Genomic DNA, 15,759 nt, shown 5'->3' on the forward strand with positions numbered 1-15,759 from the left:
TGAATAGTATTAGAATGAGATATAAAGGATACATTTGTTTGCTGCAAAGAGCTGAAATATTCAGGGCAAGTCTTTTATTATGTTTTATGCTTCATAAATATAATGGAAAAGCTTGCTTTATGAAAACATAATTATTTCAGCCAGTTCAGGGATTAATGTCCCCTTTGTGATGCTGCTTTAAAGTTTTTGCACTTGAAGAGAGACTATTTAATTTAGGTCTCTAATTTCCTTTTGTGTTTAAGGCTGTAGTTAAAATGAAGCAAGAGGAATATTAGGCAATGATCATACACTCCCATGCTTTTGAAAAAGCTGAGTTAGATAATAAGTTCTGTTGCCTGTAGTTTCCCATGTTTTTTTCCCCACTCAATTAAGATTTGTTCTGGTCAGAGGGAAGAAAGTGAGAGGACTGTTGTTGCACATAAAGTTCATTTTGTAAATCAAATGGACATATTTTAGATCAGGCTGAGTTCTGTCTAGAACAGTGGTGCAATCCAGTGAGCTCCAGCAGTATTCAGAAGTGCGTAACTAGAGGTGAGAAAAAATAAAGCATGCTTCTGGTAATACTTTTGCTCTACCAGCAACAGAGATTGGATCATTAAATGAATAGAAATCACCTCTTTCCTAGGTGATAAAGTTTAATTACAGTTCTTCCAGATGAATTGGTTCTTTCAGAGGAGAGCAAATTCTATTTTAACTGCTTGGCATCTCTACAAAGTATTAAGTGCTGTGTGGGCTACAATAATTCTGGAAGACAGTGGCACTTCTGATAGGTTTTATTATTATAGTCAGATATTCTGTATGTGGTTTTGTAGCTGCATGGAAACATTTGCAGAGTGAATTCATCCTTCTGGGGATGAGAAATGGGCAAATTCAGGTTCTAAGATTGTGATTGTTTCTTTAGCAGTTGAGTGCAGGCCTGTAGCAAAGTAATGTAATACACAAATAACATTGTGGGTACCATCACAATTACTTAGCACTGTGGTTTGTTGTCACAGCAACACCAAGAGAATGGTGGCAACATATTCCTCATAAAAGACACGACTAACAAGAATATTGTGGTTACTGTGGCTCAGTGATATACTGCAGCTGGCAGTTTGTAGTCTAAATCCAGTTTGCTGCTGCCTCAGTTGCAAAGACCGCCCACTTGGATAACATCCATTGCTTTCGTAGTTAGATGGTGGCTTTTTTGTGCAACCCAGACTTGAGTATCCTGTTAAAGAAAGCAGAAGATTTGTCATACATACCTTTTGCTTTCCTGAGATCATTATACTGCTTTTAGACCCACTGTGTCTTTTGTTGGAATGATCACAAATTCTTTTTTTTTTCTTTTTGCATCAAATTTTTGCATTCTTACTTGAATATAGTGTGGCTGGAATGGGTTTTCAAAGCTTCAGCCACATTTATCTGGTGCTTGAGCCTTATCTGGCCTCTGGAGCTAGTGTTGATGTTTCTGTGTGGGTATAGCATTTTATTCACAAACCAAATGACTAATGTAAGCATAATAGCCGGTGTGTATAGCAGTAACCTTTTGCGCAATAAAAATGCTGAATACAAGATTTCCCAGGCTCGAGTTAAAAAGTCAGTAAAATACTTGCAAACCATATACAGTATTGAATCCTTTAGCATACTTGACAGCATTCTGGAGTTTCAGTATGCTCAAATCAGATTATAACCCAGTTTGACAGAAATGAAAAGCAAAAAGTCCTGCAAAAGCTTTCACTGATTGTTCTGTTTTGAAAATCTCCCTTTTTTATGTTGTAGTGCAACACTGTAAAAGATTTATAGACATACTATAGAAAAAGCTTGAAGATACAAGGGTGCAGAAAGCTAGAAGTTTAATACTTAGCTGCTTCCAGCATGAAAGGTCTTCCTTGTTTTGCTTGCACCAGTGCAGAGCTTACTCCTCATGTGCTGCACTCTATTCCGTGACTGACCATTTGATGAATTGTTTTTATCAGCTCACTGGACAGAAACCTTTTCTGCCTTACCAGAAGGCTTACCTTCTGCCAGGTTAGCAGAACTGGCTGTTCCCTTAGCACTGAGTGGAAGAGCTGGTGCCAATGAAGTGAAGGGAGCATGCAGTTTGGATTAGAGCACTCAAAGAAGATGGTAGGATCTGCCCTTTTTTTGTGCTAGCAAGTTCAGGTTTGATGAACTCAGCCTAGTTTATTTATTTTCAACTTCCATGTAAGAGAATCTCATTAAGTATCCAAAGTGTGGTTTTAGGAGAATTGTGTGCTCTACTTTCCAGCTTCAAATGTTTCTTGAAGCAAAACAGAAGGAATTGGTGTGAGTACACAGTATTTCCATGCTGTGCTTTCCTCCTGTGTCCTTGTGTTAGCAGCCACGCTCTTCTGCCTTCTCCCTGTTGTGCTGTGTTTCTCACTACTGAAAAAAAAAATCAAATTAAAAAAATTGTCAGAAATTGAGCTTTTTATAATTTTTAGAAGAGGCAAATGCAATGAATTGGTTGTTAGATCATGTTTAAGAAGTTCAATCTTGAGGTTATTCATGCCATGTTAACAAAGAATTTAATTCTATGCTGATTCGTATGCAGGTAGGGGAGTCCAATTTTTGTGTAGTATGTTATCCTTTGATTCTGCTTTTTACTCTCAATCCAATTACTTATTAACAAGAAAGTACTCTTAATGCCTCAAATTGATGGTGTTGTGCTACAGGTTTAGGAGCCTTGTATCCAGAAGTGAAGTTATGATGTGATGGAGCTGTAATGAAGGGTGGGAGTCTGTGATCCTAATGACTTCTCAGTAGATCTATGCTGGCTAATATTTGTAAAGTATGATTTATGTTCCGTTCTGGAATACTTTATGCACAACTTTTAATGCATTCACCAGTAAATTACCGAGTGAAGCAAAGAATAATTTATCCAAGTGAAACTACAAGGGAGAACCTGTCTAGACAGTCTTCAGTTACTACCATATCAGCTAAACTGTAACTTAAGTATAGGGATGATTCTTAGTCATCTCACTGTGTTCATGAGGGAACTGTTTTCATAATATTTCAAACTGCTGTTGTGGAACAAGATTTCATTATGACAAATTTCCACAGCCAGGAAGCTTCATGTATCTTGCAAACAAATACTCAGATTACTTATGTTCAGCCCATGGCTGACTAATTTGGCAACATGATATGGTGGGACCTAAGTCAGTGGTGTACTATTTAGTTATAAACCAGATGCTCAAGCTTTGCATTCACCCATGTAAAGCTGTACTAAGACCTAATTTTTTTATAAATAAACTGCTAATTATACATTCTACAGCTTACACCTCTAGGCAGAGATAGTCGATCAGAAAATATTAAGCTTTTTTTAGATACCAGGAGCAAACTCATTTTAGTATTTATATACAAAAGAGACCAAAAACGTTGCAGTGAAACATGCATAAGCTGTATGTGCTCTATAGACTGATATGTCCAGTGATTTTGATAATGTTTTATGTCTAGAGAAAACCTTCCTTTTACGGTTAACTAATTAGTACTTGTGTTTATCCTGGCTAATTATTTCCTGGAGCAGGAGTATTGGAATTCACGCAGAAAATGTTGGTTTTGTTTGTGTTTTTAATGTAGACTCAGTAACTTCTGAAATGTGAATAAGCAACAGAAACCAAAGGAGATAGAATGCACTTCTAAATACAGAATTGATGAGTCAAGCAGGCTATTTTGGAATAAAGGCAGTGGCATGTGTTCAGTAAGTCCTTTCAAGGGTGGTGGTTTTTGTCAAAATATCCTTACTGAAATTTGAGAGGCAGTAATTACTAAAAAAAAGGAAGAACTTTTTTTTTCTATATTTTAATAGTTTTATGCAATCAGCAAAACCCATGCTATTGTCTTCAGGGAAAACTAAGTACTAGTTGCCAGACTGAAAATACGTAACACTTCCAAAGATAATACTGGTTACTGACAATCATGTTTTAGTCAAATAACATCTATAGAGCAGACTGTTTCATCAGACAGATAAGCTAATTATGAAAATAAATTGCTAAATGCCATTTGCTGTTCATGCTCTTTTGGATGGATGGGGGAAGGAAAAGATTTCTCCTAATTCACTTGTCTATGTGCTCTAGTAGCAATTTTAATTGTATTTGTAGTGCTTTAAAACAAGGAGAAAACCCAGTTGTGCCTGTTAATTTTGAAAATGTTAGCATTGATTGCAGATGCTTTCTGCAAGGAAAAAATAAATTACACTTTACAAAGACCAAAAAAATAGCTGAATTTAAGGTGGTGGTATCCCTGAAAACTATAGAGAGGTCACAAGTTTATTCAAAGCCTTTTTCATTAAAAGTTAAAGAATGGAAGAATAGTTCAATCACTTAAAAACTGAATATCTGTGAAAAAGTAATCTTTGTTTTTACCCATACTGTTCAGATTTCACAAGTGGTCCAGTTTGAGCATCTTCCAGCAGTCTGTGCACATGGTAGTGTAAAAATACTTGTGATACACAGAAATGCTGAAATAATTAACAGTTGCTCTATATTATCTTGCTACTGACTTTTTATACAAGACATGCAATTTTTTAAAGCTTTTTAGCTTATATAGGAGTGGAAATATTTTTCTTATTTTCCTTTTGAAGCACAAGTATATCAATAGATGCTATCCAAACAATTCAGTATTATATTAGCTTTTACCCTTTTATACTGTAGGATGTAATTTTTCATCACTTTCTAATAGAGGTTTCATTTTCTGCAATGTTTAACATGTCATATAAATTTTTACTCTTAAACTGTGTTCTGGTTCTTCAGACTATTATGTGAATCTATGCTAAAAATTTGTTCATTCTGTTTTCCATAGCCTATGCTGTGAACAGGATCTTAAATTTCAACTAGCAAAAATCATTCTTACCACTGAATTATGAGCTTGTACCTACTCAGAGCCCAGTGAAGGTTCCACCCCTAAATTACAACCCAAATAAAGCAGGTCATAATAGGGTTTTGTGTCTGGAGTTTAAAACAGCAGTCTTTACATACTGCTCAGTTGCTGCATAGCCCAGAGTGTGCCCAAAGTACAGAGATGCTGATGATCTTTGCATTGGATTTTGCTTTTTAGCTCTACATAGAAGAACTTGATATTTAAAAGCTGATGTGTTGAGTCTTTTAAGTTTCTAGGGATTTGGGCTTTCTTCCATAAACCTGTTTTGAAGCAGTGGTGATGACATTCTTTAATGTCTTAAGATGGCGGTTAGAGTAATTGCCCATGATGCTGGAAATTGGTGTCCATTTCCACCCATCATTTATCCACAGTCTGTTGATACTGCTGCAGTGGCAAACTAAACATGTATGCATTTCTATCATCTCCATAAAAGATTTGTTTTCTTTTTTGCTTCTAGTAGAAGATAACTGTTACCGTAAACATTACAATGAGAAATGCATAAAACCTGACTAAATGTACTCAGTGTTACAAATCACTTTTGAAGAAGCAGACTTTCTGGAGAAAGATCTGTCTTACTAACTGAGAAATATACACTGTATAAACTGTTAAGCAGTTCTACATTTAAGCTAGAAGAAAAAAAAAAAACCTCACCTTTTTCCTGTCAGGGACCAAAATAAACAACTTTAATAAGCAGACTCAGTTAACACTAGGTAGTTAAAAGTGAAATGTGTTTATTTCAAAATGAGTATGTGTTTTAGGCTGCTTAAAATCACAAATTCACATAGCATATACAAAGCATGACACATTTGACTTCTGAGGAATGGTAGAAATTTGAATGAATCTTAAGGTATAAGAATCCCTTATGTCACATAAACTAACTTTCTGAAATCCATAGTGCTTATTTTAGGAGTAAATGAGGAACTTTAGAGAGCAGTCAATACCTAATGAAATGGTGAAGCTCCAGTGGTTAAGCAGAGGAATATGGATATTCTTTGTGCAGTGCACAAACCTGAGCATAACAGATGTTTGACTGCCCTGTATTAAGGCAGGCGTAGCATAGACAGCTAATGATGTAGTTTGGTTTCTATGGCAGTGACTTCATGTTATGTAAGGAAGCTGTGTATACAAAGCCCTGGTTGTCATGGTTCTGGGAATTCTGCTTCAACAGTCCTTTCCTGTTCAGCTTTATTTAATGGCTTTAAAACCAATAAAATATTCTCTACTGCAGCTAGCTACTACTCCTTTTAAAAATCCTAATCTCACTTATTTTATTATTGTTATAGCAATGGCAGTTTCAAGTTACTGTTATGCAGTTTAAAGGCTAAACTGCATCTTGAGGTCTTCACTGTGCTTTTGAAAGAGACCTAGACTTAGACTGCTGCAGTATACCTGTGCCTTCCTTCACCATAGTCCTTGGCAGGTCTAAAGCATGCTCAATGCAGCATGTCACGCCTAAATTCTAAGTTCAGTTTTCTGAAGAGGGCAAATTAGATGACCCTTTAAGGGGAGGAGAGCATTAATCAGTTTCCAGAAAGCCTCCAGCTTCTAAATTACTAAGAATAGTAAAATAACTTGAAATTGTTAAATTCTTTGTTAGATCTGCTCTGCTAAAAGTGCATCTCTGTAGCCCTTGTCTTCCCTGTGCTCCTTCTGTTAAAGAGTCTCAAATCTAGAATTGGCAGTGGCACCTCAGTTCTGAGCTGTGATAAGGGAATATAACTGAAAATGTATGTTGAGTCATTGGCCCAGGGCAAGGAGTTCGGCTTACAAAACCTGCTCCTTTATCTGGTTGCACTATCCAGCAGTACATTTATTACAATATCTAAAAGTTTTGTCTTAAACCTGATTAAATTTTCTTTTTTTTTCAGCATTAGTATAGCATTATAGCTAATACAGTATCTTAAAATGGTATGCAAGGGGAATAAAGTACATCTCTGCAGAGTTTTTTACTGTGTATCCTTTATGTCAAACCATATTTGCATTGAACTGAAGGGAAACAATGCTGTATCCCATTTAACAGGTCTCAAAAAAGCAGTCTTACTCTGCGCTCAGATCCTGCCCATATATTTCTGCACATTCCTTTGTGTTTTTTTGATTTTGGTGCTTGTGTAGCCCTTTAGTGACCTAGTGCCATTTAGTGAACGGGTAAAATGGAAATAGATGTTGTCATCTTTGCTTTCAAATGTGTATCTACAGCTTCTAATGGTGTGTAAAGGCAGAAAACTGTCTCGGCTAGGATTTTTCCCCTGAGTTGACATAATGTGTCAACATACTATAGGGGCTCTCTTCACTTAAAAAAAGCTATGTTTTTGCAACCGTGTGGAGATATAAAGATAAACATCTGTTCCTTAAAATTGAGTATTTATTTTTCTTCCTCCTTTTCCCAGTTATTAGCAGGTTTAATAAGAGACGCTGTTTCTTTCTGAAAGCCTTGCTTTGATGAAATGTCTAGCTTTTCTCTCATTGCTGCTCTGACATCTTTCTAATCTGCTTATGCAACTGTCCTGTCACAGTTGATGCTTTTGACCAAATAAGATCACTAGATCTTGACTGAGGCTTTCACTCAGTTTGAGTGAACTCCCCTGTTTAATAGGGTAAGAACAGTCTTTGGAATTTACAAATGGAAGATCAAGGTGTCATTTTCTGCTGTGGTGGTGGAAGTGGTCTCCCAGCAGGAGGAGTTATTCCCATTTTTGACACCTAGGATGTGAGCAGAAATGGTCAATAGTACAGAACAAGAAGGAGCAGCATGTACTGACCAAGTGTTGGTCAAAGCACCTGATCAGCTGAGTGCAAACCTCCATCTTCTGTCTTCCTTGGGATCCAGAGGACAGATAAGTTTTCTCTGTTAATACGAAAGAATAATAGAGCAGCGCTGATTGTGACAGTGCAAAACTGAATGGCAAAGAATGTTCCTGTTGTGTGGCATTGTGTATTGTTTGGGGAAATAAAAATCTTGTAAAAATGTACTATAATAAAATAATCTGATTCTCCTTTACTAATTTCTCAGACAGCCATGCGTAAAGATCTTGCATCTCTTAGCCAGATGGCACTATCCTGGAAACAAATCTCCAAAATGTACCGTAGTTATTGCATTAAATAGGTGAACAAAAAATTGTGTCTTAGAAACAATTTTCATTTCTTTAAACCTTTTTTTTTGCAGTATTTTTCTGAATTTGACAGAAAAACATGCAGTTATGAATCTCCAGTAGAGAAAGGTGGAAAGCACAGATACAGGATTGATTTTTGCATATATAGAATGGCTTAAAACTAAAAATTTGGGTATAAACCTAGCATTTCTTGAATGTACTATATAGTCATTTAACTGTTGCTCTTTTAACTGTTTCAAAATGTTATGTGGGTATTAACTCATTTTGGAATATCTGCTTTGAAATCTGCAGTCTAAATCTTGGATTTGAGGTTACACTGAAGGCTGGAAAACCAGCATGTTTAAACTTATTTGCATTCTGAGAGTGTAGGTCACCTACGTAAATTAAGAAGAGATGTTTGCAAACAATACTTTTAACCCTCAAATTTATGGATCCTTTTTACAAAGATTATTTTCCCCTTTTTGATAGTACTATCTATGTCAAACTGTGTCTTCAAAACATATAAAATAAAAACTTTATAAAGCAGAACTGGAAAGATATCTGTTGTCCTGGAAACTGAGATAAGGAGGACATGAAGCTATTGGAGCAAGTCCAGAGGAGGGCCATGAGGATGATAAGGGGACTGGAATGCCTCCCAAATGAAGACAGGCTGAGAAAGTTGGAGCTGTTCAGCCTGGAGAAGAGAAGCTGTGTGGAGACCTCATAGCAGCCTTCCAGCATCTTAAAGGGATTACAGGGATGCTGGAGACTCTTCATTAGGGGCTGTGGGGATAAGAAAAGGGATGATGGGTTTAAAGTTAAACTGGGGAGATTTAGGTTAGACGTAAAGAAAGTCTTCCTTGTGAGGGTGGTGAGGCACTGAAACAGGTTGCCTGGAGAAATTGTGGCTGCCCCATCCGTGGCAGTGTTCAAGGCCAGGGTGGACACAGGGGCTTGGAGCAACCTGGTCTAGTGGAAGGTGTCCCTGCCCATGGCAGGGGGTTAGAGCTAGGTGATCTTAAGGTCCTTTCCAATCCAAACCATTCTTTTATCTGCCAGTAAAAATCCAAGTTTTTATTTAATCCAGCGTGTTGTGTGTGTCTTGGAAAAACTGCATATATGAAATTTTGTGGTAGGTTGAGAAGGGCAACATACTATTGTTACTGTTCTTATTTTGTTTAGAGTTGCACACAGCTATTGTCTGAGTAATGGTGGTACTTTGAAATACCGCTGAATAATCCACTTTTAAAATACCAGTTCCATTTTTCCTTTGTTCTTGCTGGGTTTGTATATTTCAAATTAAGGTACTTGAAAATTTGTTTAGTGTTTCCTGCTTCCTGTCAGCTTTTTTTACCACTTCCTTTACACTTACCATGCACTTACTGTACACTTTACACAGTGATGTGAGAAGTGAAGAATAATTGTGTTATAGTGGAGCTGAGATAACGCTGTGCTGCTTTAAATGAAGCATTCAAGTTCTGTGTGTTCACACTATCAATGCTGGTTTCAGTTCTTGCTATGCTGTCATGCTTTCAGTTTCTCAAACACCTAGAATGTGCTGCTTCTCATGGGCAAAATGAAGTACAGTTTTACTCTTGGTGCTGGGAGGGTGTCTCTGAAAGTCATCTGGTGTAATCCCCCTGGTCAAGGAGGAACACCTAGACAGATACTCCAGTCCCTTCATCACTTCCATTGGGCTATCTCCAGTATGTCCGTATCTCTGTTGTACACTGGAGCCCAGAACTGGACACAGTGCTTCAGATGTGGCCTCAGATGTGCTGAGCAGAGGTGAAGGGTCTTCTCACTTGACCTGCTGGCAACACCCCTCATAATTATTGTGATGCATGATTATGATGGTTACTTATGTATTCATCACTCTTTTTAAGCAAACTCTCATAGATCGTTGCCTGAAATGCTGGATGGCAAAACGTAGTGAGCTTTGTCATTATGCAACTTTTGCAGTCAAAGACCATCAAAAACTTTTGCAAACACCTGTAACCAAAGATCTGTAGGCTGATCTCTGGTCACTTGTATATAGGAAAAAAGCTGCTGGAAAATGCACTAAGTTTTGCCACTTTGGGATGGGGGACACAAATGCAAACACTGGGAATTTTCTTTTTACTTAGATGTAGCAACATGTACATTTCTGTTATGCATTTAACAAGGTGGAAACTTGCCATTGACTAGAAAGAGTCTTTTTAAAGATGTTGCATCATTTATCAGGTTGGTTGGTTTTAATGGCACATGGAGTTGCAAACAAGTGATCTAGTTATCAAGTTACCTTGTGATCTAGTTAGACTGTGATAGAGAAAATGGACAAGGAAGCAACTCCTTGATTAGGGAGTCTGCATATGAAGGAGCAAGACAGAACTATTGAATTTGGCCTCTTAATTTACTTGTCTATGCTTCCATAAATGAGAATAGGCTTGCTATAATACGATAATAGGAGTGCTTGTGAAGGTGACCTTGAGATGACATCTGTCTTGTGACATAATAAAGTCTATACTAGGTCTTCCAGTGATTTTTCTGTCTTCAGTCTTAACATGCAGATTAAACTTCCTTAGGCACAGTATTTTCTTGCTTCGTAGTTACTACTGTACTTTCAAGTCTGCTTAGGCTGCTCAGCTGTGTCCTTGACACTCTGAGCCAAGTCATTTTAGCAGCCATGACTGTAGATACAAGGAAGGTGATCTTCAGCCACAGCTATAAAAATATGGTGAGAATAAAAGCAATGCAATTTTTTCTCTCCATTGCTATTTGTTGGTTACATCAGAGTAAGCATCTGCTATACTGGCAGACTAACAGAATACACATTTGTCTGAAAAATGTAATGGTAAGTTTTTTCTGTAGTATGCAAGAATGAGTGTAGTTGCTGCTCTTTGCCAAGAGTGTAAGAAAACATATAGATGATGTGACAAGATCAGAGTCTTTAGCACCATTTCAAGTTTCTAACAAAATTTTTTTCTGCTTTTTCTGCATACACATGATCCCTTTTTAGTGTACACCTTGTGCATTATATAAAATGCATGATATGCGGACATACAGTACCAGTTCAGTGCATAGAATCATAGAATCAACTAGGTTGGAAGGGACCTTTAAGGTCATTAAGTCCAGCCGTTACCATAGGAACCTCATGAGCAGTTCCAACACAATTGATATTTCGCTGTTAACTAGAGTTTGTATTCTATTTTTCGTGCAGTTGTATTTAAAAAAATAAAAAGAGATTAAAAGGGTTGTTTCATTTCATCATTTGCAGCTCTTCTTATCTGGAAAGACCTGTGGATATGGAGTGCAAAATACAGTAGTGAAAGAAAAATACACAGAACTCTGTATTATATGCTGGCTAACCAGTAATTACTATTCTATTTGTCAAAATACAGATATCTAACTGGACACTGCATTATAGCAAACAATAATGGGTTTTGGTTGGTTTTGGTTTTGTGTTCAGAGGATTAGTTGGGTTCTGCTTCTGAAGAGTGTTTTTTATTCCTTTTATAACATAAATATGCATCCAGGTTTATCTAAATAACTTTTGGTAAACTAAAATATCTGTCATCATAAATCCTTCCAAACTGAAATGGAGAAGTGTATGTATATCCAAGATCAGAAGCCATGTGTGTAAAACAGAAAATTGATTAGGAGGCTGCCTGCTAAAAAGAAAGACTTAAGGATGTTTAGTATCTATTCAGTGCAGTTGAAACTTCAAGGTCTGCTAGAGCTTCCTGGATATGATGATTTAATGGAACTTTAATTTCTGTCTTACTGTGATTGCTATCCTTTTCTCAGGACTGTCTTACTGGTTTAAGCTTGATTTCTTAGAATATTGTGGGGATTTTTTCTTCTGTTTATAAACGCTTTACATGCTTATTTTTAGCTTACAACTTAACTATATCACTTCCCTTCCCAATACTTTTCTCTTGGCTTAAATTTACCAATGTCTATTGCTTTATTATTGCAAACATAATTAATCTGTGATTATAAATAGTGTGTGAACTCTTCTAAAATACTTTGTACTTAAAGAAAACAGGGAGAATTCTATTCTATTATGGGGATAGTATCAACCGGTATACTAGGATAGATCTTACCACAAAATAGATCTTTAGGCAAAGATAAGAACCTACGAAGGACATGAATATCCAAAAGATGACTGTAAATAGAAAAGCATAAATTCATGTTTTATGTGCTTGCAAAAATGAGTTCTTGTAACCTGTTGTGTTGTGGGACATCTAAACAGATTTGAATAATGCCCCAAAACCTTTGGCGGCTTTCAAACAGAACAGCAGGAGAAAGATATAAGTAGTTTTACAAAATTAAAGATGTGTCTTTTAGATTAAATCATCTCTCTGTCTTGTGAGGCTTTTTAAAATCCCATATTACAGAACATTTAGCTTTCTGTCATGCGGTTATCAAAGCATTTAAGCACTTACTGAATCTTGAACATGGGAATAGTCATGTTAAATTTGCAGGTATATGTGATACTGTGCACAGGCCTCAAATACTCAGTACCTACAGAATTCAGGCCTTAGTAAGCATAACAGAGATCAAATAATTGTCTGGGTTAATAGGATACACTTACTACAAATTAGAGCTCTAACAAAAATTACCATATAGTTTTTCTGTTCCTCTGTCAGCTAAACCATATGAATGGGTTGTAAGTAGCAAAATGAGTAATTGTTTTAGAGATGAATGTGTGTTATTTACCTTATTAAATAAAATTGTACCCATCCTTCAGTGTTAAATGCATTTCAAGTATTTTGAATAAGCCATATAAAGTAAGATGCAGTTGGGCGGGTAACTTAGTGTAGTTCCCTCCTGCAAGCCCTTCCCAAGAACAAACTGGTGTGCTCTGCTTCCTTGCCCTGTGCCAGCTGCTTTCCTTTCTTTCCTCAGGAGCTGTCAGCCAGTTCAGGTTGATTTCTCTCACTTTATCTGTTGGTTTGGTTTTACTTGGTATGGATCGGTGAAGTGCTAAGATGTAAGACCCAAAATTACAGCTGTAATTTCCAGAGCATGGAGTTGTAGCTTAAGTTTCAGAGCATGGCCTTTTCTCTAAGCATATATTGGAGTTATTTATTTTTCTTCAGTATGATACTTTTCTCAATATTTAAGCTTCTTGTATTGAATGCAGGGAGACTTATGAAATATTTTCTTTTAGGCAAACTCTTTATAAAGATTTGAACTAAATGTTAGCTTTTACAGTAAGTAGAAATCAACTAAAGGGCATCATGCCTGGAAGTGCTTCTTTCTCATATTTTTCTGTGTCATTTCACAGGGGAACAAGAAAGTTAAGTGTTTTTATACTTATGCGGGCAGGAAATAAAAGGGAACAAGAAGACTCCTAGAGTGTAGTAGAGATCACTGTTAATTGTTATGTTGGGATATTTAAAAAAATTCAAGCCAGAACAAATCCAACACCAAAAACACCACCACCACCACCAAAAAATACCAACCACCCCTTCATGCTTTGCAGTATGATTGGTGTAAGAATGTTTTTACATAAATTAATGGGTTACCAGTGGAAGTAGCAAAAATGACTGAAGGAAAAACATGCCTAAATCAGCTTCATTGAAATAAGTGTCTTTCTTTGGGATTTCTTTATTCAGAGTAACACATAAACTGTACTGAGAACAGTTTATGTTAGTCCTTCAGAAAGGAACATGCTTTGAATACAAATCTCCTTAATAACCTGTGCCTACCAGTAAAGAAAAGGGTAATGAATTCTTCTGAGTGACCAGATTATCTTGAGCTTTATCTGACACTTTGTTGTCAAAGGTGTTACACATCTCCCACTGTTGTGCATGACCTGAAGTAATGAATTCTGATATTTTTTTCCTCTCTGAAACTATAAAAGCTGTCAAACAGTGGAACTACTGTATTTTGTACTTCAGTGGAATTGCAAATGCCATAAGCAATGCTCATAATCAAGACTGCAATAATCACCCCAGTATGCATCTCAAGAATATTTTATGGTTTTTATGGTTAGTGTGTCTGTTTCTCAACTGTTATTTTACAGTATGTGCTGTTTATTTACAGATATATGGAGTTTGGGGGTCATCCTCTTTATGCTGGTTTGTGGACAACCACCATTTCAAGAAGCAAATGACAGTGAAACTCTGACTATGATAATGGACTGCAAATACACAGTGCCACCTCATGTGTCCAAAGAATGTAAAGAGTAAGTAGCGTACTAAAGAACCTAGAAGTATTCATAGAAGTGGATTCTCATTACCTTTGGGAGCTGCCCATAGCATATTATCCATGTGTGGAATATTCCTTGCCTGTTTCCTTCTGTTGATTGGGTTAATTTCTTGGCCACCAGTATTGCTTTTCTTATGCTTTGTGTTTACTCTAAAGATTAATCCTGTGATATTTTTTGTCAGTAGTTTTTTTTTCCCCACGCATGTATGACATTTCATGTTGGTTTTACACAATGTATCTTTGTGTGTCTTAGTTGTCATGCATTTTATAAATGATTGAAGAAGTTGCTTACCACTGACTGGCTTTGGCCACTGCTCTTGCTGGACAAATTGCAAGGTGTTGCTGAGTGTATTTTGTGGCAGAGGTTAGAAAGATAATAATTCCTATAGGTTTCTGGTCAAAACCTGAGTTGTCAAAACTCAGACGTATTACAGCAAGTTTTTCTCATCTCCTACAGAAGTTGCAAATTCAAATCAATATTCTAGGCAATCAAGGGAGAAAAATACTGTCTGAAAATACCATATGCCACTTGGGAATTATGACTCATTTTGAGGTAGTTTTTCTGCAGTGTTTACTGGACCTTTCTTGGTTTTTTGATACATTCCAGTATTTCCCTATCAGTTAATGACCTCTTCAGTCCTTTTAATATGTATCCCAGTTGCATCACTTAGACTATTTTACAATGTTTGCATTCTTGAATTTGCAATAGTATACCTTTTAATTTTCAGTAAAAATTAAAAATCCAGGTGCCTTTAGAAATGATTGAAACATGCATTTGGTTCTGTCAAGAGCTAGAGCAGCATCTAGGATTCTGCTGCTTGGCACAGCATGAAATCTGCTATAGCTGTGGTCATAATGACCTTTCCTCTCTTCACCTGTCATCTGTGTGCTCCAGGAGTGTAACACGTAACATGCCATAGCTGTTTTTTTGTCTTGTCATTAGCGTCTGGTATTGGAAAAGCTGCTGTCAGTGCTCTCAGCAGCTTGAAGAGCTTTATGTACAGGAAGAGGCTTAAAATACAATACAGGAAGAGGTTTAAAAGAGCTCTTATCAGTGAATTCTATCAAATAAACCTCTTGAGATGCTGCATGCTCTGCTGAGGCCAGGAAATTTATTTTTGCAGCCTTTTGCTTAATATAGTGGTTAATACTTATTAGCTGAAAGGGCCAAGTAGATGTGCTTTTACTGTGTGATTTATCAACAAGGTACAATCCATTACTCAAGTCTTCCGTAGGTTTTCTTAGGGAAAAGATACTGGGAATGCTTAAACTTCCTGCTTGGAGTGAAAGCATTCTTGGTGTTTTGGGATGCATAAGCAAACTTAAAGCAGGAGGTATATGTGGCACATTTGTGGGGTTTCACTACAGGTGCAGTTTAAAAAAAGTCAAATGAAGTACATAATTTGTTCCCTTTGTCATAATACTAACAAAAGCAAAGAAAACCAAGGCTTCCGTGTCTCACCCCACCTTTCCTTTTTTGGTAAAGGCAGAGATCACAGCTACTAAGTATATATGTGACATTCTTCTTTTACAGTAGAGTTTCAAGAAGCCTGTGTTAACTTCCATTTATAATTCCATGCATCATCTTGCA

At 36.7% G+C, this 15,759-nt stretch overlaps 1 protein-coding gene across 3 annotated transcripts in view; it reads left to right on the plus strand.

The window, feature by feature from the left end:
* Positions 1-15,759, plus strand: part of SNRK (SNF related kinase) — a 42,460-nt gene that overhangs the window by 15,836 nt on the left and 10,865 nt on the right. For all 3 annotated transcript variants that reach the window (XM_031052362.2, XM_031052364.2, XM_031052363.2), the window contains one exon: positions 14,004-14,145. In XM_031052362.2, coding sequence (XP_030908222.1) covers positions 14,004-14,145 — 142 coding nt within the window. The remainder of the gene's footprint in view (positions 1-14,003; positions 14,146-15,759) is intronic.

Source organism: Melopsittacus undulatus, chromosome 1 (genome assembly GCF_012275295.1).
Source record: "Melopsittacus undulatus isolate bMelUnd1 chromosome 1, bMelUnd1.mat.Z, whole genome shotgun sequence".
Taxonomy (NCBI): Eukaryota; Metazoa; Chordata; class Aves; order Psittaciformes; family Psittaculidae; genus Melopsittacus; species Melopsittacus undulatus.